Source organism: Rhineura floridana, chromosome 10 (assembly GCF_030035675.1).
Source record: "Rhineura floridana isolate rRhiFlo1 chromosome 10, rRhiFlo1.hap2, whole genome shotgun sequence".
In the NCBI taxonomy this organism is placed as follows: Eukaryota; Metazoa; Chordata; class Lepidosauria; order Squamata; family Rhineuridae; genus Rhineura; species Rhineura floridana.
Genome location: NC_084489.1, coordinates 82,443,639 through 82,471,527, shown reverse-complemented (window position 1 = coordinate 82,471,527; position 27,889 = coordinate 82,443,639). Strand labels below are relative to the sequence as shown.

At 44.7% G+C, this 27,889-nt stretch overlaps 1 protein-coding gene across 2 annotated transcripts in view; it reads right to left on the bottom strand.

Annotated features, from left to right (window-relative positions):
• PLCD1 (phospholipase C delta 1) overlaps positions 1 to 27,889 on the bottom strand; it is a 70,421-nt gene that overhangs the window by 26,790 nt on the left and 15,742 nt on the right. The window contains exons 1-2 of one of the 2 annotated variants that reach the window (XM_061586321.1): positions 22,350 to 22,803; positions 10,113 to 10,277 (exon numbers count right to left, since the gene is read on the bottom strand). In XM_061586321.1, coding sequence (XP_061442305.1) covers positions 10,113 to 10,277; positions 22,350 to 22,449 — 265 coding nt within the window. In that variant the 5' untranslated portion in view covers positions 22,450 to 22,803. Of the gene's footprint in view, positions 1 to 10,112; positions 10,278 to 22,349; positions 22,804 to 27,889 lie in introns of those variants that run through there. The other variant, XM_061586322.1, reaches the window with a different exon arrangement.

The window sequence follows — 27,889 nt, the reverse complement described above, 5'->3', positions numbered from 1 at the left end:
GAGATGTATTACATTTCAGTTTAAATGGTGGAAGAACCCTGGCTTGAAATGCGAGTCTGTCCCAATCCCATATAAACTGGGAGGAAGAGGTGGAATTTAATGCACAAAAGCCATGAAGGTAGGGAGGCTGGACACTCCTACATGCACTGCTCTCTCACACACACCATGCTTCATCCACCCTCACCTGTGTACCCCTTTTGTGGTTTAAATCACGCATGCATCTGCCTCACTTTACCATTGACAAATGTGAGAACCAGAAATCTTCTGATCCACAGGCAGCTCTTTCAGCCAACCAAACAAGCAGCTCTACTGGCGGACCAGCCAGCGGTGGCTGCCCAGTAACCACTGGGACTGGTGGGACGGAATGCAGGGAGACCAACAGGAGGTGAATGCAGAGCCAATGACATGCCAAGCCAACTAATTCTAGTTTTGCCCCCAATCTCTTCCCTGCGGAGTCCTACAAGGACAACACTGATTGCCGCCGCCTGGACTGGCTGTAAGTAAGAATGTAGGCAGGTGCAACCAGCCATCATCATGTGCTTATGGACATTGATCAATGCTCAGCAGTTCTACCTAGATTATAAACTTGTTCTTCCTCCAGCTGTTGAGGGTTTCCTCAGACTTTGATCTGGCAGTGGAAATAGCTCATGGGCATTGTTGCAGCAGGGAGGCAGGCAAATGGAAAAGTCTTGAACAGACAGGACTGAGTGGGGTTGATAAATGCCGGAAATCAGCCAGCTCAACAGACAGATGGGTCCTGTATTCACGGATCACTTGAGCCTGGCATAACATGCTTTCATCAGCAAATATTTCTGGAAACCTGCCCAAGCACCGATTGTAGAAATGACTTACGTGCCACTCTCCCAAATGCATTCACTTCTGGAAGCAAGGGCTACTTCACACGCTGCAAACTTTCTACAAAGAAAACGTTTTGTCACAGAAATTGGCATGCAACCTGCACAAAGACTGTCTGTCACGTGACTATTTCACACACGTTATTTGCTGTGCATACAGGGAGCAAAATATACCAGTATTACATTAACACCCAGATTACATAAGAGGAACCAGCTGGATCAGGCCAGTGACGTATCTAGTCCAGCATCCTGTTCTCTCAATGGCCAACCTGATGCCCAGGGGAAATCCACAAGCAGGATCCCTCTGCAACAGCAACTCTCCCCACTTACGATTCCCAGCAACTGGTATATAGAGCAGTACTGCCTTCAACAGTGGAGGTCTTCGTATGTTAATTCCCACATCATTTCTGTGTAGGAATTTGTCAACATGTGCTGTGTCCCAAGTCTTATAGATCTCAATGTAACCTTTGTCCAAGATAAAAGCCTTAAGGCAGGAGTGGGGATCTTTTTCCGTTTGATAGCCATAATTTTCATGGCTAACTTTCCAGAATCTGCACGGATAGAGCCAATACAAGTGGGAAGGGTGAATGCAAACGTGGGGGCACCCCTCTCTCTTATATACACACTCACACATCCACACATAAGTACACAAATGCACACATATATTCATACACATCCACACAAACATACAGGGCACCTTCAGACTGTGGCTATTTCCGAGAGGGATTCAATGACATGTAAGCAAATTCAGGGTGTGCAATTAAAGCTGATTTGGATCAGTTCCTCACCAGACCTGACTTTTTGCAATAAGGAGAGTGACAGGAGAATGCACTGGAAAGTGTGGGAAAGCACTTGCTTTGATGCAATGGTATCTAACTGCCCTGCTTACAAATCAGAGTGAATGCTCATTCCATAGCCACTGTTTAATCTCCCTGCAAACAAATAAAAATGAATGCTCATTAAATAGCCTAACTTGTCTGATCTCCCTGGAAACAAATAAGGATGAATGTTCAATAAACAGGTCGCCTGGAAGTGACCCAAGAACAAACTGTAACCTCTTACAGCCCCAACAAGTGTCCCAATTGCTACAAGCGAGCCCTTGACTTAACACAGGGGGAAAAAAACATTTTCTGTAGGATTAGGAATTCAAAGCAACTGTAAATATAAAATAAATAAAGCTACTATTGCAAGACGGACAAATTTATCAGTTTTGGTTTCTTATTCCTTCTAATCTTAAATTCAGTCCTCCATATTTCTGCATCAGTTTCTTTTAAAAAAAGGTCATGAAAATTCTGCTAATATACACACTTGAGTATGCACTTTTTCCTAATACACACATTATTGCAAGGGAATATCCTTAATATAATTCTCTGTTTTGTTTTTTCAGTAATATATGCATTTTTATCTGTACTTTCCCCTAATACACACATTTTTGTACACATTGTCTGGTTGGAGAACTGCATCACAAAATCTGGAGAAGCTGTGTTTTGCTTCATGCGTTGGTTCAGAAAGCGTGAATTAAAATCTGAACTGAACCAAATATCAGTCCCATTTCTCATTGCAAGTTTGGGCTGGCATTCAACAGGTAACGTTGACAGTTGCTCTTTAAAACAAAAGAAAGCTTAAACAGGGACTATATTGATTAGATTAATTTTCAACCCCATGCTGGTGGTTTGCCTAAAACCAAATTTGACTCTAGTGCCTTGGAAGTAGGAATTTCAAATGCTTTTCTACCTCTGTGTTCTACATTTGAACAGAGCCATTTAACTAACTTCTCAATTCCCTTGTAAACACTGAAAACTAAAATATCTGCTAGTGTTATTTCAATTGGCAACGCGGCGCCTCCCCAATATGAGAGCTTGCTTTCCTGTTCAGAGACCTATGTCAGCTCTGCCACTCAGATGGCATTCTGACAGCTAAAGTCTCAGATTTGCTATCTAGAGCCCAAATTAACCCCTCGGTCTTTTGGGGGGGGGGCAGAAATCAAGAGGCAAACTGGATAAGAACTTTTTGTTAAGGTTCCCACAAAGGAAACCTTTTTTCCCCATGATAGCGACAGTCTGTCAGTGAAGATAAGCAGTCTCCACAGACGCACAGGGAGACAGGAGATATTCCTGATGGCTGACAATTTAACATAACATCACTGCAGAGAGTTCCTTAGGCAAGAGGGGAGGAGGCTCTGAATACATTTTCTTCTCTTTGTCTGAGGAAAACCTCAGGCCCACGGAGTGAATGCGGCCCTCCAGACCTTTCTGTCTGGTCCTTGGAACTCTCCCCAGGACACACCCTGTTGCTGGGCCTGCTTCACACCTCAAATATTTTTGCCCGACTAGAATGTGTGACCTTGAACGCTCATCCTGCCTCTTATGGTTTAACAATCTATCCCTCTTCCCAGGGAACTCTGACAATTGTAGCTCTGTGAAGGGAATAGAGGTCTCCTAACACCTCTCAGCACCTTGAACAAACTACCGTTCCCAGGATTCTTTGGGGGAAGCCATGATTCCAGTATAATAGTGCTTTAAATGTATGGTGCATTAAAAAAAAAAAGCTAAGCTGCAAGCAGGACCTGAATGCCACTGATATTCAGAGGCATATTGTCTCTGACACTGGAGACAGACCATAGCTGTCACTGGAGACAGACCATAGTCACTGGGGTCAGTAGCCACTGACAGCCTTACCCTCCATGAACCTGTCTAATTCTTTGTTAAAGCCTTCCAAGCTGGTGGCCCTCACTACATGTTTTGGGGGGAGACTCCAGAGCTGAAGTATACGCTTGTGAAGATTTAGAGTAGTATCTTTTGCCTGTCCTGAATTCAGCTTCATTGCATGCCCCCAACTTCTAGTATTATGGGGGGGGAGGGACTTTTTTCTTTCCACATTCCCCACACCATACATAATTTTATACACCTTTTCTATGTCCCCTTTTATTCACCTTTTCTTGAAACTAAAAAGCCCTGTATTTTGTACCTTATGGGGGAAATTCGAGAATCCTCATGTGATTTTTTTTCTTTTTTCTTTTTTTTTAAGGGAGATCTCTAGGACCTTTAACTCATGAAGACATAATGACAAATACTCAGGTAGAATTCCATCCAATTTCTCATTACAAACTAAATCTTTTCCTGCCTCCCAGTTTTCTGGCCAAGAAGCAGTTGGTCTGTAATCTTGAATTTACTTTGTATTACAGTGGTTTTACAAAGGAGATGGCATAACTGGCCAGCAGGCAGCTCTGCCAACCTGGCAGAAGGAATATAGCATGAATGCTTCCTTTAAGACAACACCCTCGCTAGCAAACAAAATGAGCTTCTCCCAAGAGTAGCTGGACTGCGCCAGGCTGCAATTATAAAGCCAGGCAGGCAATGGCTGGGAGGATGGTGGGGCCTTCAACATCAAGATCATGAAAACGGAGAGCTGCTGCTATTTAACTTTCAAGAATTGGTGCCTGCGCTTTTCCGCCCGCCCCCCTCTTCCCCTCCCTATCCCTTCCTCCTTTTGTGCCATGACTTTTAGACTGTAAGCAGGCAGGGACTGTTTTAAGCAATTGTACGCAAGTACAGTGGCGGCTGGTAGCTCCATGTCAGTGGGGCAATGGAATCCACTCTGGGATTTAGTCCAAACTTTCAAAGACCTGCCCAAGGTGCTCCGAAAGTTCGGACTAAAACCCAAAACGGATTCTACTGCCCCACTGACATGGAGCCACCAGCCGCCACTGCGTAAGCAGCTCTGGTAGGTGTTTTGGCTAAACAGCAGGATACAAATGCTATAAATAAATAAGAAGAATAACGCCTTGCATCATTTTGCAAGTGGAACAGCAAGCAGAAAGAGCGTGGACCAGGAATGGGAAAAAGAATGGAAGAGGTTAGGGGGTGCACCTGGGGAAGATGGGGGCTTGCAGGAACGAATGGAGCTGAAGTATAAGGAACATCCCCAGCTGCTATATACTGACTCAGAACATTGTCCCATCTAGCTCAGCATTGCCTACACTGACTGGCAGCATCTCTCCAGGGTTTCAGGCAGGGACTGTTTCCCAGCTCCACCTCGACATGTCAGGGATTGAACCCTGGGACCTTCCATGTGCAAAGCAAATGCTATCCCACTGAACTCTTCCCTCCCTTCCAGACAGACCGGTTTATTGAGCATTCCTTCTGATTTGTTTGCAGGGAGGCTAGACGACGCTACCTGAAAGGAAATGTTATCTCACACTTTCCAGTGCATTTTCTGGTCACTTTCCTTATCACAAAAATGTCTGATTGGGGGACAAGAGAGAGTTTGTTGCACCAGACCTACTAATCAACTATAATTGCGCAACCTGAAATTATCAGGATGTGACTGAATCCCACCTGAAAAAGAGCGAGAGTGTGGAAGGTCCCCCCCCCCGGAGGCTTTGTTCTGATTTAATTTCCTTGGGGTGGAGTGACAGGGCTACCCTACTTCTGCAATTATTGACGTTTCCCCCTTTTTGTGTAAACACTTGCAGAGAAGCGGCTCCCTGCAGTGGCACAGAAAAGCCACACACCCCGCACCACCTACCTACAGATGGTGGGGCCAGATAATTCTGTGTTGCAAACAAAAGGTTCCAGGTTGCCTTTCTTCCAGTGTCCCCTGAGCTACACACAGACATTGTGAAATTCCTGGCTATGAGAAACAGCCACCTTTGTTTATTTTGCCATCTAATGAATTAAACTGGATTTATGCTCACAGTGAGCTACATTTCCAATAGAAAGGGCATCCTGCACATCTTTAACCAGCTTGATTTTACACATGACATGCATGCTTTAAGATGGATCCCTGCACTGAGCTGGGTTGGACTCCATGGCCTTATTAGGCCCCTTCCAGCTCTATGATGACATTTTTCCTGTCCTGCAAGGGTGAAAATGATGGTTGGTTGTTGCCATTTTAGTGACGTTGCGCTCTCCAGTGTTTCACAGATGAAAATAAGGCCATTGTGCCATCTTTTTTGTTTTGTATATGATTCATTTTGTTTTCATGTTATGTATACTGTTTAGAGATATATTGTTCAGTTTATGTTTACTTAAAATGTGAATTATTGGTTTTCTTACTATTGCAATTGTATCAAATGTAGAATTTATATTGATTTTTATGTTGTAAACCGCCCAGAAAGCTTCGGCTATGGGGCGGTATACAAGAGTAATGAATAATAATGATTATGCCAAGGGCCACTCTCCTCTCCACGTACGCTCTCTGCACCCTCCCCAGATCTGCCCCAGAGGATTGAAGGAACCCCCACTACAGATTTTGGAGGTGGCATGGGCAGAGGAGAGGGAGGGAAAACTCCTCTGAGCAGCCAACAGTCCTTGTGTTAGCGGATCTTATTGAGTTAGATGCCACCAAATATTTCATTTGATAAAACAAAGTGAAGGGCTTGTTTGGTTACTTTTCCCCCTGGTTGTACGGCTTGGAGAAAAGCTGGTCTGAGAACAAATTGGTAAGATTCTGCCATGCGGGTATGTCTATGTGCATAGCACAGTAAAGTCAAAAAGGAATTACTTCCACAGGATGCTGACTGATTGTTGCGGGGGGTGCAGGGATGGGGGAGAAATTTGATTCACACTGAGATGCCAACTTGCCTAATTTGCACTTTCTGAAAACATAGCTATCTGTCAAAATTTGCGCTTCTCCAAATTTTGCAGTGCAGTTTTCCAGCCAAGCAATGTTTACAAAAAATAATTATATTCTAAATGTGCATAAAAATGTATACAGTAGAGAAAATGACAAACAAAAATGCATTGTATTGGGGCGGAACTGTGTATATTAGAACAAATGCACACAAAACTGCTGATGAATATTCAGGAGGACTATTTTTTTTTTAAAAAAAATTGCAAACTGATTTGGAAGTGTGGAGCACCGAACATACGACTGGAATAAATGGGAAACTGAGAGAAACTGAAATTGACATGTTTGCCCATCCTTAGTGGAGATGGGGAATGCAATGGAGTGTGGTGGAGGAGGGCATGGCTGGCAGGCACCCCGAAATAGGAACACAGACTTTAAAAGGGGTTTAGACACAATTTATTGCTGTTTGCACTTTTATTAATAAAATCAAAAAGACAAACATGCGAGTAATAAACAGGGAAATAAAGACTATCCCTAGTTTTTAAAAGAGCAGTTAACGTAAGAACAGTCTGCCTAACTTTGGCAGTAGCTTTGAAACAGAAGACAAACAGAAACAATTGTAGACACAAACAATTCTACAAAATACTTGAAAATCCAGTTTAAGTTGGACTCGGGTAAGCCTTTCGTGTATTCTTTGTGTCAGATTCGTGTTTCATGCAACAAGCGATCTATTGAGGTTGGCCTTCCCCCCCTTTAAAATCACACATACACACACCCTTATTTGCTTTGCAGCTAGACGTTATCTGTTCCAGGACTTTGTTTTTCATTCAAGGCTGGGCACTAACTAGCAAGGGTGCTGGGTCTTAACTGGAAAGTTAGCCAAGGCCTAATCCTGTATTGATTTTTTTAAACACTGCTTCCACATGGCAGATTATTGTGGACTCAGGGACCCTCCAGACTGGTGTTTTTTTGGGGGGTGCATTCTGCAACATGTCACTGAGACAATAACAGTGCATTAGTAACAGATGTATACTGGACTATCTACACATCTTTCCGCTTTATTAGTTGTTCTCTGAGGCTTCCCCAATGATACTGCATGATTGCCATCTGGAGGGACACTCTTGCACTATAGTGTCCCCCCCCCCAAAAAAGGTGGACATCTCCCCCCTCCCCCGATCGTGTGTGGTATAAAAAGTTACAGGATTTAAGCAGGAAGCTACAGGACATGCATCAGTTGGAAGCGAAGGAATATGACCACCCCAAAACCTTTGCAGGCCCAACAGTACTGAAAGTGGGATCACATATACCTGCCCCGATGCCATCATGAGCACAAATCATCATGAATGCACAATAAAAAGGATGTCCAGAGGGTCCCTTATTGCTGATGGCGCATGCACATTTTGCACAGCATCCACACAACACTGTCCTCAAAATGCCACCCTGTATTATTTTTCCCAATTAATCCAGATTTAACCAAAACCTGGTATTTTAAAAAATCACCTGGAAATGGTAAAACTGGATGAAATGCGGGGGGAGGGAGAGGTCTCCAATTGATAGCATCAGGTAGCAGTTGAAGTTAAAAAACCCTCCCTGCCTGAGACCCTGAAGCTACTGGTATTCACAGACCTGTAGTCTTCAACTTTTTTCAATCAGAGACCCACCTTTAACCCGAGCATGTATAATGTCTTGTGGGTCCTGACCCACCAGTAGCAGGCCAATGGAGTAGGCCAGGCGTGGAGGACTTGTGGATCAAACCCATCCAGCATGTCTAAAGGCCTGGGGTGATGGGAGTTGTAGTCCAGCAACATCTGGTGGGCCCAATGTTCCCTACCTCTAGAGCAGACAATACACAGCTACAGTGGCAGCTCACGGCTCCATGTCAATGGGGCAGTGGAATCCGCTCCTGGTTTTGGTCTGAACTTTCCAGGAGTTGTCCAAGGTGTTTCCCCTTCAGCACCTTGGAGAGCTCCTTGAACTGATAGAAAGAGAACTGCCCATATCCCCAAAGGCTGAGAAAAGCAGGGGGGGTAGAGAAGCAATGGTGGTGGATGGTGGGTGGCTCAGAGCTATAGGGGGTGAGAGGGGGGCACGGAAGAAGGGGGAGAGCAGAATTATCTGTAGGGTCAGGGTTGCAAGGGAGAAGTAGTAGGGGCGCTTTAGAAAGAATGTGACTGGGAGGGACAGCAATAGCATTGCGGACTGCTGGAAAGGAAGAATTAAGAACAAGCATGGTGTAGTGGCTAGAGTGCTGGACTTTGGAGGTGGGAGACCCGGGTTCAAATCCCCACTCAACCATGAAGCTCACTAGGTGCCCTTGGGCTTTTCACACTGCCTTCTCAGCATAGCCCACCTCTCTCACAGGGCTGTCGTGAGGATAAAATGAGGAGGAGAAGAACCATGTAAACCACCTTGAGCTCCTTGGAGGAAAGGCGGGATATACATGTAATTAGAAATAAACAAAACCTAAGAAGAACCTGCTGGATCAGGGCAAAGGCCTATGTAGTCCAACATCCTCTTCTCACAGTGGCCAACCAGATGCCTGTGGGAAGCCCAAAAGCAGGACATGTGCACAATGTGCAACAACACTCTCCCCTTCTGCAATTCCCAGAAACTGATATTCAAGAGGCATACCATCTCTGACACTGGAGCAATGTATAACCATCATTGCTAGTAGCCACTGATAGCCTTATCCTCCATGAAATTGTTATCAAGCCATCATTGCTCTTTTGTATCTTAATATTTGGATTAGGCAATGTTGGAAGTGGATTGCACGTCCGTCTCCTTGCCCCACCTCCCGAGAACTCCTATCATGTTACAAAACTCAAGTGATTAATGTGGAGGAAATGGCTTCTTTTTCTGGAACTGTGTTATGTTTTTTCTGGTGTATACTCAGAACTTGCCAGCTTTCAGCCACGACACTTAGAACCTTTCGCCACATCCAGGGCTGGCGCCAGCACCTGGCATCTTTGGGCAGCTGCCGGGGCTCCAGCCTCCCGTTAGGGCCCACTGAGGACACCCACCTTGTCCTCCATTAAAAAAAATAAAATACAATCTGGGTCTTGCCATAATAATAATTTCCCACAATGCCCTTGATGTAGTAGCATCACTCTGGGGCTTTGTACAGGGTGTCCATGTCTCCAGCTTTAGAGAGGGCAGTCCTCTGTTTGAAGACAACCTCTACTAGAAGGCCTGCCTGGTCCATGTCAAGTTTAAAGATTAAAAAAACAAAAACAGAGAAGGCAGATCTGCAGAGGCCATGAAGTTGCCCATCAACACTGAGCACCTGGACAGCAAACTGAGCAGGCATATAGATCACCTGGTCACAGTCTATCCCACTACAGTGAGATATTCCATTTGTATCTAAATCAGAGTCGCCGTTTTCCCAAATTTGCATCTATACATATATATGAGCATTTGCAAATTAGTTGCAAACCTGGGTCCATTTTTGTCCTTTTTTTTCAGTGATGTGCTTAGGGGCCACTCTAGCATTGTGGGAAATTAAAACTGGCAGCTGGATTCAACCACCAACTGCCGCATGTGAGGATGCCACAGTGAAGCCCAAAGGGGCCCACCAACAGAGCAGGGAGGCTTACCAAAGTTTGCATAGACCAGGTCCCCCTCAAACCCCTGACCACTCTTTTTGTGTATAGATTGGCCACACGGCATTAAGGACAGGCGGACACTTACAGAGCTGCGATTCGGGTGATCTCAACATCTTCCTGGACTCCTGCCATATGGTCTTGCAGTCTTCCTGGAGCTTGTAAAACCTCTCTCTTTTCCAAGAGTTGGACTTGACTTTCAGCAGATGGCTCCCCCTCAGGAGGAACGCAAGGTCCTGGTCATCTTGCAAACCTAGGGGGCATCAATATGGTATGAAAGTTAGTGGGAAGGGCCACAGCTCAGTGGCAGAGCATCTGCTTTGCATGCAGACAGCCCCAGGGTCAATCCCCAGCATCTCTAGGTAGGCCTGAGAATGTCCCCCATCTGAAACCCTAGAGAGCTGCTCAGGGACGGCACTAGGCATGCCTGGACCCTTGGGCACCAGCCTGCCCCAGGCCCGTGATGCCGTAGTCCAATAACCCCCCAATACAGGCGGCGTGGGGCTAATAAGTCCGTGCGCATGCCCCACCTACCTCTTGTGTTGTGTGAATGACGTGCGTGCATATCAGTCCCTTAGGGAAGCCTCTGTCACCAACTTGGGTGATGGCAGGCATGCGTGCACAGGACGCACAGCATTCACACTGACAGGAGAAGTAGCTGGGATGTGCATGCAGGCTTAGTGAAGCACGTGCTGTCTGTATTGGGGGGTGCCTGGAAGCTCCCTCTCTGCGATCTGCATCAGGGTTCAGTTGCAGGACCCAATGTTACTGCAGATCATGGAACGGGAGTGCCATCCTCCCAACCTAAAGAGGGGCCCTTCAGGGACCCCCCTGGGCTGCAGCGGCCCTCAGCCAGGGCCCAACCTGGCCACCCTCTGGCACTGGCCCTGGATCTGCTGCCAGTCAGTGCAGACAATACTGAGCTAGAGAGGCCAAAGGCAACTTCCTATGCTCTTTAGTCTATACATGACTCTTTCAAACCGTTGTGTGCACATAAACCTTGACATCACTAACACTTAACCATAAGAACCTAAGAAAATGTTCCGCTGGGTCACAGCAAAGGCCTACTTAGTACAGCATCCCGTTTCCCACGATGGCCAACCAGACACCTATGGGAAGCCCACAAGCAGGACATGAGTGCAATATTCCTCTCCAGTGACAAGTATTCAGAAGTATGTTGCCTTTGCTCCTGGAGGTGGCACATGCAGCCATCATGAGATGACACTGCTTAGAAATGCAACTGATTAAGCAGTATGTAAGGGTTTAAAATACATAAATAAATGACTAGTAGCCATGACTAGCAGTTAATTAGTACAGAGTAAAAATTAAGGAGTGTCTGCTACATAAGTTTGCCTAACATAAAATGTTTTAGGAGAACTTTAAAGTTCTGTTCAGGAGGAACATCTCAGGAATTCTGTGGAGAGAGGCAAGGATTTGTGATTTCAAACTGAACACACACCCCCTTTTTTCACACCCATTTCTGTTCTAGATTGCATCATCTTTGGAAATGATCTGATTACAAACATAACAGATTTAGCCATGTCTTAAACCAGGGGTGGGCAGAAGGTAGATCTAGGTCTGCTGGCAGATCACTGGGCAATCTGCAGTAAATTGGCAAGGATTTCTGTTTCCCATTTGTTTAAACAATAGCAGCTGCAGTAGCAACAAAAAATCCTTCCTTCTTAATTATACTGCTGAAACTGAAGAATGCTGGCAGTAATCAGGAGTGTGGATTTATGTGGAAAGACTGTGAACTCCATTCAGTTCTGGGACTTAAAACAAATGCTTGAACTCAGAATTCCTTAGTGCTAATTGTATATCTTTTGCAGTAGGCTCTGGTGGACAAATCTCAGGGTCCCAGTAAAAAACAAAGTAGATTATGCAAGCCTGTTGGCACCGTCAGAATAGGTGCCTTGCAATCTAGCTTTCTAGTTGAATCAGTCTCCTACAACCTTGCTGACTTTTTTCAACACCTTGTTTTTAGGGGAATGTGTAACTGACAGAGCATTCCTATAATGCCTACTCAGAAGTAAGTCCCATTAAGTTCAATGGGGCTTACTTCTGAGTATAGGATTGCAGCCTAAATCCTTCTAAACTGCATGCAGATGGTTTCTGACACAATGGGTGTCACATCCATTAATTTAAATGGGTCTACTCTGAGTATGACTATCATTGGATACAACCCAATCAGTTTTAAGTCATCCCAAATAAAAGGCTTCTTTGATTTTAAGAACATATCACTTTACCTGATGAACATCAGACCATGTGCATAACATGATACTTTTGCAATGTTGGTATTGAACACATAACATGAAGAAGAGTTTGTCTGTATCTCAAAAGCTTGCTTAGACTATTAAACATTGTTGTTATGTGCCTTCAAGTTGATTACGACTTATGGAGAACCTATGAATCAGCGTCCTCCAATAGCAACATTACTTGGTCCAATAAAGGTATCCCTGCCCCCATCAAATGTCATATACAGAGTGCAATTCAGAGAAGGGTGTGAGGCTTCCCTTACTCTCTCTGCCCAGACTTTTTAAAACATACTTGATTATCCTTTAGGTGCACCTCCACCACTGATGGCACTATGTACTAGAAATGTCTGCCCAAGGAACAAATGCCTTGGGCTTTGTTTATAAGGGTGACTTTTTGACCTGTGCTGATAACATTCTTACTCACTCTTCAAGATCAAGCCTTTCACCCTTGCTGAGGCTATGTGGGTTGGAGACAGACTAACAGGGCAAAAGGAGTGCAAGAGCCAGGCTGGATCAGGCATGTTCAGTCAAACCTTCTGTTCTCAGAGTGGCCAACGAGATCCCTAGAGGAAGCCCACAAGCAGGGATTGAGCACAATTGCACTCTCCTCACTTGTGATTCCAAACAACTGGTATTCAGAGACAGATGGCTTCCAACATTGGAAGCAGAAAATAGCCATCATGGCTAGTGGCCATTAATGGCTGTATCCTCCATGAATTTGTCTGATCCAAGATGGTGGCCATTGCTACATCTTAGGGGAGCAAATTCCATAGTTTAACTGTGCACTGTGTGAAGTATTTTATTTTGTCTGTCCTGAATCTTCCAACATTCAGCTTCATTGGGTGTCCCTGAGTTCTAATATTAAGAGATATCATGTATGCTCAATAGTAGAGAGGAGGGAGAAATTCAGTTCAGTTTGCGTTTAAAGGTGAATCTATCAAATTCGCACTTTCTGAAACAATATGAGAAATAAAACACAGCCATCTTCCAAAATTTGCACTCATCCGAATTTTGTGGTGTGGTTCTCCAACCAATGTTTACTAAAATGCATAAGGTAAAGAGTGAAAATAACATACAAAAATTTCATTATATCAGGAGAAATTGCTTGCAAAAACATGTTTTAGGAGAAATTCACACTACAATTATGCAGAATTTTCAAGAATTTCTGCAAATTGCTGCAGAAATGTGGAAAACTGAATTTAAGATTGGAAAAATGAGAAAGAGAGAGAATTGAAATTGACAGGTCCCTCCCTAAGTCTAATGAATACAGTGAGCCTTAAGATAGCTGCAGTGATATCCCTTGAAATCAGTGACAGAACTGCAATAACTTAAGCCTGGACGCAACCCTCTGTCTCCAGCCTTTCTGAAATTGAGTGTGCGTGTGTTTAAACCTGGTTAGATACTATTCAGTCTTCTCTACTCTTTGTCTATTTCAAATGTATAATTATTTACATTCCCCCTGACAAATGATAATGGAATGTACCAGGAGCACATTAAAAAAGGGAACATCTACACGTTCCTAAGCCAGTTCCAGAAAGTCAATTACAAGAAGCCCACTATGAATCTACAAGGCAAGGGATGGGGAACTAGCCTGTGTGGTACAGTGGTTAGAGTGTGGGACTAGTATGAGAGAGACCCAGGTTCAAAACCCTATTCAGCCATGAGCCTCACTGGGTCACCTTGGGCCAGACACTATCTCTCAGCCAAACCTACCTCACAGGGTTCTTGTGAGGATTAAATTAAAAAAGAGGAGGGGGGAACCATATATGCCACCTTGAGGTCCTTGGAGGAAAAGCAAAATATACTGTAATAAATAAAAATATGTAAATAAACCTGTGTCACTCCAGATATTCTTGAACTAATAAATAAATAAATAAACTACAACTCCTATCATTCCTGGCCATTGGTGATACGGGCTGCGGCTGATGGGAGCTCCCATCCAACAACCTCTAGAGAGACACGGGTTCTCCATCCCTGTACCAGGGTCAAGTGAAATTCATCGTCAGATGCAGCCATTTCTCAATCGCCGTCACGATACCCAGCATGGTAATGTAACTCTGTTTTACATCACCGTGACTCATAGAAGGAGGTGTTTAATTCCTGGGTATGCACGCAAAAGGAATTCAGAGCAGCTACCAGATGCAACAGTAATTTGCCCCAGTGCTCAGCTTCCCTTTATGTAATTTAATTTGAGCTTTCTCAGGATAACTTGTGGCTAATGCAGGGATGCCCGCATTCATCATTTTGGGCACGTGAAGGGCTGTAATTGCAGTCATAAGGCCAGCACAACTTCTGTGATGTAATGTTAACAAAACAGTCATGACAGGAGCCAGTGTGATTATGGCCACATCTGCACCTTCATGTAAAGCGGCATCATACCACTTTAAATAGTCATGGCTTTCCCCAAAAAAGAATCCTGGACGTGTAGCATGTTAAGAGTACTGGGAGTTGTTAGGAGACCCCCCTATTCTCTTCACAGAGCTGCAAATCCCAGAGTGGGTTACCAAGCACTCCCTTTTTCCGGGGAACCCGCCCTATGACATTCTATAGGGTGCAGAATTCCCCCAGATGATCCAAGTGATCTTAGAGATCTACACAGAGTCAGGTGGTCTGTCTGGTATTGTGGGGTATTGTGGAGCATTCCTGGAGTGATCAGGAAGAGGAAGAAATAGAACGGGATCTGGGTGAGGGGCCCAGCGGCTTGCAGCAGGAGGGGGTGTTGAAACAGGAGGCTTCAGCACTTTTGATAGTGACGTCTCAACCTCTTTAGCTCCAGTTGCAACTGAAGAAACTATGTCTGACAATGAGTCAAGCCCTTCTCCTCCACTCCATCCTCCCTCTTTGCCTGAGCCGCCGCCGTGTGCACCTCCTCTAGAGGACAAGCCAGAGACTCAGCCCAAGCCAGTGTCTGAAAATGATCTCAATGAAGTGCTGTCACCATCACCAAGGACGTGCAGGCGGATGTGCAGATGTGCACTGATAGCACCACTTAGGAGTGCTCATTTGCGCATGCAGTCCCATTCAGAGAAACCTTCCCCACACAAATAGAGAGAGAGCCAGTCCCAAGCCTACTTAAAGGGGCATGTTTAACTGCTGTGATAATGTCTTAGCTTGAGTAGTCATGTCTAGTTATGGTGTATAGAGATGCAGAATCCTGTATAACCTGTAAGCTGATCTATGAAATGCTTGAAGGTGAAATTTTACACTGAACCTGATGGAGAAAAACAAACCAGTGAGTCTGTCTGAATCCAGTGGGGTTGGCCAGGCCAGGCATCATGGGGAAGGTTGCACTCCTGGCTTGTGCACATTGATCAAAACGTCTGCAGAAAGCTTTTGTGCATGCAGCAGTCTCCCTGCGTGATCAGGGACCCTGCTCTGTTCATGCAGGGAACATTAAAAGAGCCTTCCTGTAATAGAGCAAAGGTCTGTCTAACCCAACATCCTGCTTGCCACGGTGGCCAACCAGCTGCCTATGGGAAGCTCACAAGCAGAGGATGTCACTTAAACATCATACTGCTTCTGAACATGGAGGTTCCACTGAGCCGTCATGGCTACTAGCCACTGACAGAATTCCCTTTCCTGAATTTGTGTAATCCAGCTTTCGTCAACCTTGTGCCTTCCAGACACTTTGGACTACAACTCCCATCAGTCCCAGTCAGCATGTTTTAAATGGGAAAAATAATGCAAGCAGGCATGCATCAGGAGCAACAATCCCACAACAGACACCCACCTGAGAGCACTCTCATTTGCACTCAGATTGCTCTTCCTATAAACAAAGTTGTTGGAAGCTGAGCAAAAAAATGCATAGGTGAATTAGGCCTTTGGTTTCCATCCAGCTATGCCTACAGGCTAACCTCAATTTTTCCTTCCATTTTCACTTCTGCACCGCTTGCATGCTTCCTATAAACTACAGTGCAGTAGCTCCTGCCCTCAGTGGGGCAACTTCACAAACAATTTCTTTCCATGGCCAGTTTAAGTAGAGCAGGCCCACAGAGCAGAGCCCACGGACTATTGACCGCCCATGTATCTAAGCCACTTGCGTATTGTCTTTTTTTTAAATCTGACTATATGCAAAATTATACAAAATATTATATGAAAAAACCATCAATGTATATTATGCATTTCATACATATAAAAGAGTCAAGCTCTATGCTGTACTGTATTTCTGAAGCATAATATTATACATATATTAATTTAGCATATGTATTTTTATACTGTTATGTGCCTTGTTGTATGTATCTATTTGTGTGTTGGTTAATTTTGAAACCTGGAATGTATATGTATAGACGCCCGGAAGGCGATTACAAGAAAGAGGGCCTTCTCGGTGGTGGCCCCCAAACTTTAGAACACCCTTCCTGACGAGGTTCGCCTGGCGCCTACATTACTATCCTTTCGGCGCCTGGTGAAAACCTTCCTCTTTGCCCAGGCATTTTAATATTTTAACATTTCAACATTTTTTAATATTTTAGTATTTGTACCTAATGTTCTAACAGACAGTTACATTGTAATCTGATGACCAGGTCGTTTTTTAAATTGTATTTGCTGTGTTCTTACTTGATGTGCACCGCCCAGAGAGCTTGCTATGGGCGGTATAGAAATTGAACTAACTAACTAAATAAATAAATGTATAAAATATGCATATAATATTATACATATCATGCATATAGTATGCCAGAATTGTTTGCATTTTTAGCAGAACTTGGGGGGTGAGGACACCTTGAGATTAAGGAGCAGGGAGGGAACTGGAGGTGAGGGAATCAGCGTGGATAAGCTCAACATTGAGATTTTCAGAAAATTCCATCCTTGGCCAAACAGTTCATCAAAATCAACACAGTCACACTCCTCTTGTCTATCTCCCAGCGAAGCCAAGGCAGTGTCAGTCCCCAAACTGGACCAAAAGTGTTGGCGTAATAAAAGTCATCCAGGGACTTGTGGAGCTCAACTCTCACTACACGCTGGAGCACATTGTCTAAAAACAGGAGATTTGCAACTGGTTGATAGTTGAGTCAATTGAGCTGCGTCTCAAGAAGGTTTCTTCAGGAGTAGCCTCACCACCACTTCCTTCAAGGTGATGGGGACCATCTCCTCTCCCACAAAGAGGCGTTAGCACATGCTTAGACCCAGATAGCCACTCCCTATTGACCAGATTCTAAAAGCTACCAAGAGCAAAGGTCCAGTGGGGAATGGCTGTAACTTGGTGATACAGCATCTGCTTTGCTTGCAGAAGGTCCCAGATTCCAGTCCCTGGCATCGTCAGGTAGGGGTGGAAAAGACCCCTGCCTGAAATCCTGGAGAGATGCTACCAGCCAGTGTAGGCAATACTAAGCTGGATGGATCAATGGCCTGATGCAGTGTAAGGCACTTTTCTATGTTTCCATCAGTACACATGTGGTAGGCCATAGCTCTCCAAGCACTCTGTCAGTACCCTCAGGCTATATCAACGGAAGCTGATCCAAGCAACTGTGATAAATAAGATATTACAGGAACAGTCTACCCTTGAACTGTGTTTAACCAGGGATCCAGGTTGAAGCGGATGCAAGTGATTTTATCTGCCAAGTGCTGAACAAACAGACTAAGGTGGCCTACCGAAGGTTCTGACCAAACTTCCTGAGACTCTAAAAATAGCAGACTTTTCACTACCCTGAAAAGTGTTCCTGGACAGGCATGAAATTATTGGTGGAGAACTCTCTTTTTCCTTGCCATCATAGTAGAAGAATCATTTGAAACATACGGGCAAATGGAAAAATATAGCCACGATTAAGCAGGCTCATCATGCCCTGACTGAAGTTGTGTTTGAACCAGGACACGATCAGAATGATAAATCAGAATCATTACACAAAAAAAGTAACACTTCGCCGGATGCTTTAGCACGGTCTACCTCTAACGCAGCAGCCGTACAGATATTAACTCGGACTCAGCGGCGGCAATTAAAGGCAAACAGAGATTCTGTGCACGGGCGAGTAAGAAGTTGTTCAGTTTCAAGTGCCACAGAGCAGGCTGCGTTTGATCAGGTTTACTTCGAGGCTTTCTACATCTTAAAAAATCAGGTTCCAGCCTAGACCTCTCCTTGATATTCAGGTTTTCTATATGCTGGGTTTATATAGACATTTATGATATGGGACATTCAATTAGGTGAGCCCCCACCTCTAGACCTTGGTTTAGCTGGATTGTACCTACAATATATCTAAAATAATATTTTATTAACGTAGGGTTGCCTGGTTGGCTTTATTCACCTGTTTCATTTTAAAAGCCACTTTAACATATGTAGATTTATCTTTCAGGATGTGGTTTTTAAAGTGAATCCTAGTTTGTTTTAAAAAAACCTTATGAGCAGGTTTAGTGTCAGCACTTGGCATCTTTAGGCAGCTGCTGGGGTTCCCACTCCCAAGGAGGGTCCACCAGCACTAACACCTGCCCTGATGTCTGAGTCGGGGAGCCACCATTTTAATTTCCCACAAGGTCCCTGATGTAGTGTCATTCCAGGCCATTGTGGGGAACTCCAATGATCACCTCCTGCTCTCACCACTGATGCCAGGTAAACCCTACAAGTAAGGAAGGGGCCCTCCAGGTGACATGCTGCTGGATGTGGCCCTTTCTATCATTTCAGGAACACATTTCATTGTATGAAAAGCTCTGCAATTCTTCTTGTTTCCAGGGAAGATAAGGCCATCAAATGGCTATTCATCATGCCGGCATGATCCTATATTACCTCCAGTGTCAGAAGCAGTATCCCTCTACAAGTGGGGAGAGTGCTGTAGTGCACAAGTCCTGCTTGCAGGCTTCCCAAGGGCATCTGGTTGGCCACTATAGGAGCAGGATGCTGGATTAGATGGGCCGTTGGCCTGATCTAGCAGGAGAACCAATGGATATAGTGGTCAGAGTGTCAGACTGGGACCTAGGAGACCAGGGTTCAAATCCCCGCTCAGCCATAAAGCTCACTGGATGACCTTGGGCCAGTCACTGCCCCTCAGTCTAACCTGCCTCACAGGGTTGTTGGGAGGATAAAATCAGGAGGGGAAGAACCATGTTTGTATGTTACCTTGTGCTCCTCGGAGGAAAGGTAGGACATATACGTAATAATAAACAAAATTAATAAAATCAATTATTATTCATTATTATTTATGCCCAGGGCCCTCAAGGTAGCAAACATGGTTCCCCCCACTCTCCATTTTGTCTTCACCACAACCCTGTGAGGTAGGTTAGGCTGAGAGACAGTGACTGGCCCAAGGTCAGCCAAGGAGCTTCATGGAGGAGTAGGAATTTGAACCCTACCCCCCCCAGTTCCTTTTCTAACACTCTAACCAGTACACCACACTGACTCTTATGTTCTTATGTGTACTCCAGGGAGTTCTGATAGCTAAATGCCAGTGATGTCAACTCAAGTTTATGTGCATGTAATGGTCTGAAAGCCTTGTGCATGCAGCAGTTCTGCAATTCAGGCAAGAGATAACTGGTTGCAAGGTGCCATCCTGCCAGCGTCATGGATGGCTGGAAATTTGGAAGCAGTTCTCATCCCAATACTCATCCCATCATGTTATAGACCAGCACCTCCCCTCTGAGCAGTTGGAATGTTTGTAAACATTCCATGGCCTCACAACAGCTTGACCAATGAGATCGGGAAATGGGTCTTGAAGCCAGGAAGGGCAGACACCTTTCAATCTTCTCACGTTACTCTCATGGATTATATTCATTGCAGCACTAAGGCGAGTGCTCCATCAGCACAAAACGTTCTTCCCTTCTCCTCCCCTAAATCTGTTTCGGGCGTTCCTACAACCCTCCAGAGAAGATTTGGGGATGGCACGGAGCAGATGTGGGGAGAGGAGAGGGTAGAAGTCCCACTGCACTAGCTAGTGTGATCTTTGCACATGCACAACTATTTAGTTGAAAAATGTCCATGCTATGGGAGCCACAGTAATGTTCCTCCTTCCTGTGTCATGAAAGTAGCATCATAAGTCCTAGATCAGGGGACCTGTAGCTCCTTCCCAGTGCTCAAATAATTTGGGGGGGGGAGGGAAGAGGTAAAGGAGCCCTTAATGAAATCCACATACCTTTTTTAAAAAGTTGCTAAAAGTAAGAGGGCAGACCCTTTCTTGCCCCCTAGAAAATGTTAGTGCTGCTTACCCCTGTGCCAATATCGCCTCTTCTGGAAATGGAGGTGTGATGTTCCTATATTAATGTATATATGGTAAGTGATGCTGTTTTAGAAGATACATGGTAAGTGGAGTGAAAGAGGGGGAGTGAATGGGCAGTAGAATGCGAGATGATTGGCTGAGTGTTTAAAATGGCTGAACGTATAAAAGGAAGAGTGAGAGTGGAATCTGGGGGGGGAGAAGAGAAAGAGTGGGTTGTTTGGTGGGTTTGAGAGAGTGGTTTGCCAGGAGAGAGTGGAGAAGGAGGGGGGTGGAGTTCGGATTAGTATTGAGTAAAACCATATGCTTATGTGCCTTAAGAAGAAATCTTGTTAATCTTGTTAGCTTTGTTATCTTTAATAAATACTTAATTTGGTTTACCAAAGGCCTGATCCTTGGCTGGGGTTTCACAGACCAGAAGGGAGGGTAAGGTAATGACCAAGGCTGAAGGGGAACTGTAACAAATGGTGGCAGCGGTGAAGAGAATAACAATACCAGTATTCAGAGTCTCTGGGAATACTAGTATTGGGACGTTACTGGTGGTTGCCTAGCAGGGGGATCTGTTGAGATCTGTGCTAGAGCGGATAGGTAAACCATAAGAGAGTGCGGTCCGGACTGGTGAAGTCCCTGGTGGTGCCTAGAGACAGGCAGTAACCACGAGCAGGTAGGAACCTGACAGGGAGAGCCAGGAAAGGACGCCTCACCTAGATCAGGGGACCTGTAGCTCCTTCCCAGTGCTCAAATAATTTGGGGGGGGGAGGGAAGAGGTAAAGGAGCCCTTAATGAAATCCACATACCTTTTTAAAAAAGTTGCTAAAAGTAAGAGGGCAGACCCTTTCTTGCCCCCTAGAAAATGTTAGTGCTGCTTACCCCTGTGCCAATATCGCCTCTTCTGGAAATGGAGGCCCCACAGTTGTGTGGAAGAGCCACATCATGGGCTCATCCCAAGTAGTTTGAGGCTCTCTAGGACCCCTCTGTGTGTCATTTTCCTTACTGTTAAAATGTAGACAGTAAGCTTCTGTGGCAAGGGGCTGCTTGTGATTTTTTTAAAAATGTATGTATTTCTTTCTCTGTAAAGCACCATATACACTGATAATTCTGTATAAACAACAACAGTAGCAGCAAGGACAACTGAATGGCCACTGATCAGGAATACTACAACAGTGGGGTTGGATGGATGACCTCTGAGGTCCCTTCCAACTCTACCCTTCTAACAACAACTATAATTCCTTGTATATATGGTAAGAGTACAGTGTTGGTGTTACCGTCTCTTACAATAGCTGTCACCAGTTACTGAAGTCCAATTACTACAGCGACAACAGAGAGAAGGAAACAGAGATTTCCTGCTTCTTTTTCAGCTTACAATATTTCAGAGCAACAGAGGTGACTTTTGGAATAATAATAATAATACCCCATTCCGACAGCAGGAAACTAATTGCAGGGGTATTTCCTTCAAATGCCCTCCCACTTCTCTCAGATGTTATCACTTAAAAACAGCAACAACAAAAGAGCCAAAGCAGCTTCTCCAACGATTATTGTGCCCAAAACATCAGGAATACCTCATCCAAGCAACGAGCTTGAAGAGGAGAATAAAATATATACATATGTATGACCGCTTCCAATGAATACAAGGCAATTAACAGTTTTAAAAAGACACACACATCAGCACTAAAAACAGTCTCAGTTCCACTACAGATCCTGACTGGGATTTTTCTAAAATCTCCACTCTGCAAAGTAGAGGTCTTCAATAAGGGCTGAACTGAACATCACACATGCCCATATATATATACACACACGCAGAGGAGTTCAAAAGGCACGCAAATAACTTCTCAGGTTCCCTTAACGGTGGAGAAGAGATTAAAACATCTGCCCAGACGCCGGCAGAGCGTTGCCAATAAGTAACAGATCCGTGACGGGATTTGGCTGGCACCAGCCCCTTACCCAGTCTCTTCCCATTCAGAGCTGCCACCTTCCGGCTCTCTTCCAGCAAGAGGTTTTCTTGGGACTTGCTGAGTTTGGGCTGCCTTCTGAAGCACTGCATGGCCCTCCAAGTGAGGCACCGGGAGAACTGATAGGCATCAGGGAGTCCCCAGTTCAACCGGTTCCCTGATCAACCCAAGACTTCCACAAGATCCTTGTTGTTAAACAACTCAGTCAAAAGGCTTTCCAAGCAGCAGCAACACCAGAGGAGGAGGAGGAGGAGGAGGCGGCTTCAAATTTAGGAGAGTGACGTTTGGCAGTCACAGTTCTCTTGCACCAGCAGGCAGGAACTGGAGGGTGCAACAGAGACTCTGGAAGATGAATTATACTATACTTGTATTGCTCCAATCCTGGGAGAGGGAGGGCAAAGTTCCCCAGCAATTAACACTTGATTGCCTTGCATGTCACATGGGCACTGGGAGGGAATTTACGGTGATGCTTTCTATTTCCCCTTCTCCTTTCTCTATAGTCCCAAATTCTTTTGTCCCCTTAATGCCTAACTGAGAACAGGAAAGTGGATCTCATATATAATTAGGCTACAGGTGTTTGTCCCTGCCTGTCTTCAAAGACCCATTTCCCTCTCTCATTGGCCAAATTGCTCCAAGGTCATGGAACGTTTACAAGCATTTGAACTGCTCAGAGGGGAGGTGCTTTAATAAATAAATAAATAAATTGACAAGCAATGAAAGTTGTGCAAAGGAAGTGAAGATCAGTTTAGTTGGGAAATCCTCACTCAATAGCATAGGGATTGGAGGGACTGAGCGCTTTGGTGGCTGTAGGTCACAGAACCCTACTGGCTGGGGATGATGGGAGTTGTAGTCCAAAACTTCTGGAGAGCACCAAGTTCGGGAACTCTGCCATTGAGGAATGCAGGATTCCCCAGCACAATTTGGAAAACCCTTGCCTTCTAATTCTATGACTAACCCCAAACCAGCAAGAGGGATCTATACCAGCCGATCCTCTAGAAATTAGGTTTAGTGCCAAAACAGTATTGACAGATTTATGAAGGGGAGCTGGTGCGTGGCTAGTTCTACCTGTAAGGGGACTAGAGAATGTTTAGATCACTGACAAATATGATTCAGTATTCATTGGGGTGTTAGCAGGGATGACGAAATAATGTACTCTGATGTCTCAACAATTCTTCCTGGTGACATGCCATATTACTTGATCATATGATGGAGCACATGTGCGCTTAAGTGATGAAGAAAATGTTACATGGGTACATTAAGAGCCCAGTCCTCCCACCTTTACTCATGGTAAGAGACCTCTCTGAGGAACTCTACACAGGTGAATAACTTCTTGAAAAATCAGTGGATCGTCAGTGTCTGTGACTCAGTGAGCAGTGGCTTTACTTTAATGGGAACAGGACCCACTTCTGATATAACCTCAGCCCTTTCTTTTTTAACAAAATCCTGTGTATTGTTGAATGCTGATCTCCAGTATATTATTATATGATTTAAACAAAATTTATGTACCATTTGATTGTTATCAAACCCCAAACCAGTTTACAAATAAAAATTAAAATCATCAGTAAAGAGACAGTTAAAAACAGGTATTCAAAAACAATCAAAAGATAATTAAAATCAACAGTAAGCTACAAAGAGATTAAAACACATGCCAACTTCTACATGTCTGGATAGGCTTGCCTAAACAAAAAATGTTTTAAGCAAGTGCTGGAAAGAGTACAGCAAAAATGCCTGCCTGATGTCAACAGGCAGGGAGTTCCAAAGTATAGGGGCTGCCACAGTTTATTATTATTATTATTATTATTAATATCCTGCCCTTCCTCCCAGTTAAAGATTGACTTCTGATGAGTATGGAATGAGTATTATGTGGCACTTGTAACAGTGCCAGTTCTGCAGATCGAAGCAGTTGAGTGGACACATATGGGGCAAGGCAATCCCGCAAGGAAACTGGGCCCAAGCTATTAAGGACTTTAAATACTAACCCTAACACCTTGAACTTGGCCCAGTAGCTAACCAGCAACCAGTGCAGATCTCTGAGCAGAGGCGTAATATGTTCACAAGGTATGTCTCCTGTCAGCAGCTGTGCTGCAGTATTCTGCACTAACTACAGCTTCTGGATCAACAGCAAGGGAAGACCCACAGAGTGCAATGCAGTAGTCCAACTCTGAAATCACTGCAACAGGGAAACGCTTGACTAAACTTTTCCTTGGTTCATGTCAGTGGGCCATAGCATCTCTCTTGCTTGTGTTGCATTCTGGGACCAGCCTCCCTGGGACCCCCCACTCCTGTTTGTGACATTAAGCTGAATACCAGGCTTGCTGATTCCAGAAAAATGCAACGAGACAAGTATTGGTAATAATTAGCAATCAGAGACGTGACTAGGAGAAATACCCAACTGTTCGTTTATCACTCCCTCCAGGGAATAGATTTCCTTTGACCAGACTTCAGTGCCCATGTGAGACACAATTTATGACATGAATCGTGAAACAAAAACTGTTTACTCCAAATTTAGGAATTTATATTGTCCATCTCACGTAGGCAAGATGGCAATCTTCAGGGACATCTAGCAGGAAAGTTACAGAACATACAATATCTAAAGAACCTTTTTATTTCCCCCCTTCCATATCAGCGCTCCCCTTCCATGCACACCTACGAGATTCAAAATCCCATTTCAGGCCGGAGTTTTGCGCAGGTTAGGCAGTGCGCTCTGTCCCAACGATCCTCTACACATCTTCACACCACTCCCTAGGATCTGCTTTAGGACACCATTGAATACTGGACCAAGGAAAAGGTAACACTACTATTGCCTGGAATTAATTGCCTGTTGATTTAGAAGAGGAGAGTTTAACTGGGGTCACTGGGCTCCTGTTGTGAGGAAGGGCAGGATATAACTCTTGCTGTTGCTGTTGTTGATGATAATAATAATAATAAACCAATAGCAACTCTCATAGGCACAGAAATCTCGTTCCAAAGCCTTGAGTCCTGATCACCTTTTCTCACCTAACTTCTGGATTGCTCTAGCGAGAGTTGGGGAAAATATAACTTTACTCTTAGTCCTATTTTGAGCCCCACCAAGAAATGTTGTGCCCAAACCACTTTGTCTCCTTTCCAGGTCAGGTTTCTCTTTTTCTCCTTAGAATCAGGAGTGTGAATGTATTCATTAAACGAAATGCGATTTTAAGATATATGCTGCTCCACATTAGTCCATGTGCATGCAATCAAGGTGTGCTTCCTTTCTTATATACAACCAGCTTTGCTGAACAATCTTGTGTGAGTGTATGTCCTTGGTTAACAGGGACCGGTTAGGAACACGTTAAAACAGTGCTTGGTTGTTTCTCCATGCAAAAGATCTTGCTTCTTAAGGGAATGTGTTCTTGTGGCCATACGTGGAGTAAAAAATGCATAGGGGTCCCAACTTACATGTTGTAACATTACCAATGCCTGAACTACTTTGGTCAAGCCTATTATTGAAGATTGCCTCCGGACATCCTTGGAAAAAGCAGTGAGCGTTGGCTTTGATTTTTGTTTTTTGCAGGGGGTAAGATCTGCTTCCTTCACATTCACTCTTCAAAAGGACACATGTGACATATTCGATTCAGAACAGACCACGGACTGTCGACCCTCCCTGCGTGCTTCAGACAAGATTTTCTAAACACACACTTTTCCAGTGCTTAATTGTTTTTTTTAAAAAAGGTTTTTGCACTTCTTAAAAAAAAAAATCTGCTCCAAGGACAGGTGGCAGGTGGATTCATGAGTCACGCAAGGGCTGGCCAATCAGCCCTCTGCAAATCTGGCTTCTGCTGCAAACAGCAGCAGAACTTTATCCAGGAGAGGAGATGGAATGTATCTCTGAAATAAAGAAATTGCTTTCTGGCAGCAGGCTCACTGCCAAAACACAGTGGTAGAGCACCTGATTTGCATACGGAAGGTCCCAGGTTCAATTCCCAGCAACTTCAGCTAGGGCTGGGAACATCCCCTGCCTGAAACGCTGGACAGCTGCTGCCAGTCAGGGCGTACAATACTGGTCTGGCTTGATATAAGCCAACTTCCTATGTTCCTAGTATGGGGAAGGGCCATAGCTCAGTGGTAGAGTGCCTACTTTTTCATGCAGGAGACCCCAGATTCAAGCCCCAGAGTCTTCAGGTAGGGCTGGAAATGCCCCCCAAATGCCCTTCAGGTATGGCTGGAAACCCTAGAGAGCAGCTGCCAGCCAGTGTGGACAGAACTAAAATAGATGGACCAACAGCCTGACTTATTATAAAGTCACTCCCCATGTCCTGTGCACACCATAAGCATCGGAATGGCCCCGTGCAGAGGTGGGTGAGGTTCAAACATTTCCCCAGCACTTAAGAGCTGGCCAGTTTTCCTAGAACCAAAACACCACTGCTAACCAGCAGACTACTGGAGAAGCCCAGCTTGTAGGGAGGGAGAAATGGAATCCTGAATCCTGCAGCAAGAGGTCTTCTAGTCTTGCTGGTGTATTCAATCTCCCATCCAGACATTGCTTTAATTGACAGCTGCAGGTATCTGGAAGTCAAACCCCCTGACCTGGGAGCCCTTCCTCCAGTGCAGAAGTGGGGAACTTTTGGCCAGCCTAATGCTGCTGAATTACAACTCCCACAATCCCTCGCCACTGGCTATGCTTGCTGGGGCAGATGGGAGATGTAGTTTAGCAACATCAGGAGGGTCAAAGGTTCCCTACACCTGCTCCAGTGGATGACCATTGATTGTAGTAAGGAAAAGACACTCTGCATATGCTCAGAAACACCCTACTTATCACTGGTACTTTATATCTTCCCGAGTAGATAGGACTGAACATGTTCCTGGACGTGTTTCCCAAGGATTTCTAGTTCCAATGAAGTCCTGGTTCTAGGTAAGGTTCTCTGGAGAAGAACCTGGAAAGGGGTGTACGAAAAGTGGCAGGGGAGAGCCGGATGGGCTGAAAAGAGAGATGTGGAAAAGGCTGAGTGTCAACGGTGGCAAAAAATGGGGAAGAAAATACTGAGGGAAAGTGAAATAGAGTGAATGAGTAAACAGGCCACAACAGTTTCCTATTTAAAAAAAAAAAAAAAACCACTGTTCTATGCATGTCTATTTGGAAATAACTCCCATGGAGTTCAATGGGTTTAATTCCCAGATAGAGAGCATAGGGTGGTAGCTTAAGAATGCTTGCTTAGCTTACTTATGAGAACACTCACAGTACAATCCTATTTTTGTTTATTTATTAATTAAATTTATTAGTCGCCCATCTGGCTGGCTGTCCAGCCACTCTGGGCGATGTACAAAATAAAAACATACAAATACATTAAAACATTAAAAATCTCAACAATAATAATAAAACTTGACCCACCCCAAAAGCCTACCTGAAGAGCCAGGTCTTCAAGGCCCGGCGGAAGCTCATCATAGAGGGGGCATGGCGGAGATCATTTGGGAGGGAATTCCACAAAGTGAGAGCCACAATTGAAAAAGCCCTCTACCTAGTCCTCACAGTCTAGCTGTTTTAACTGGTGGGACAGAGAAGGCCTTTTGAGGCTG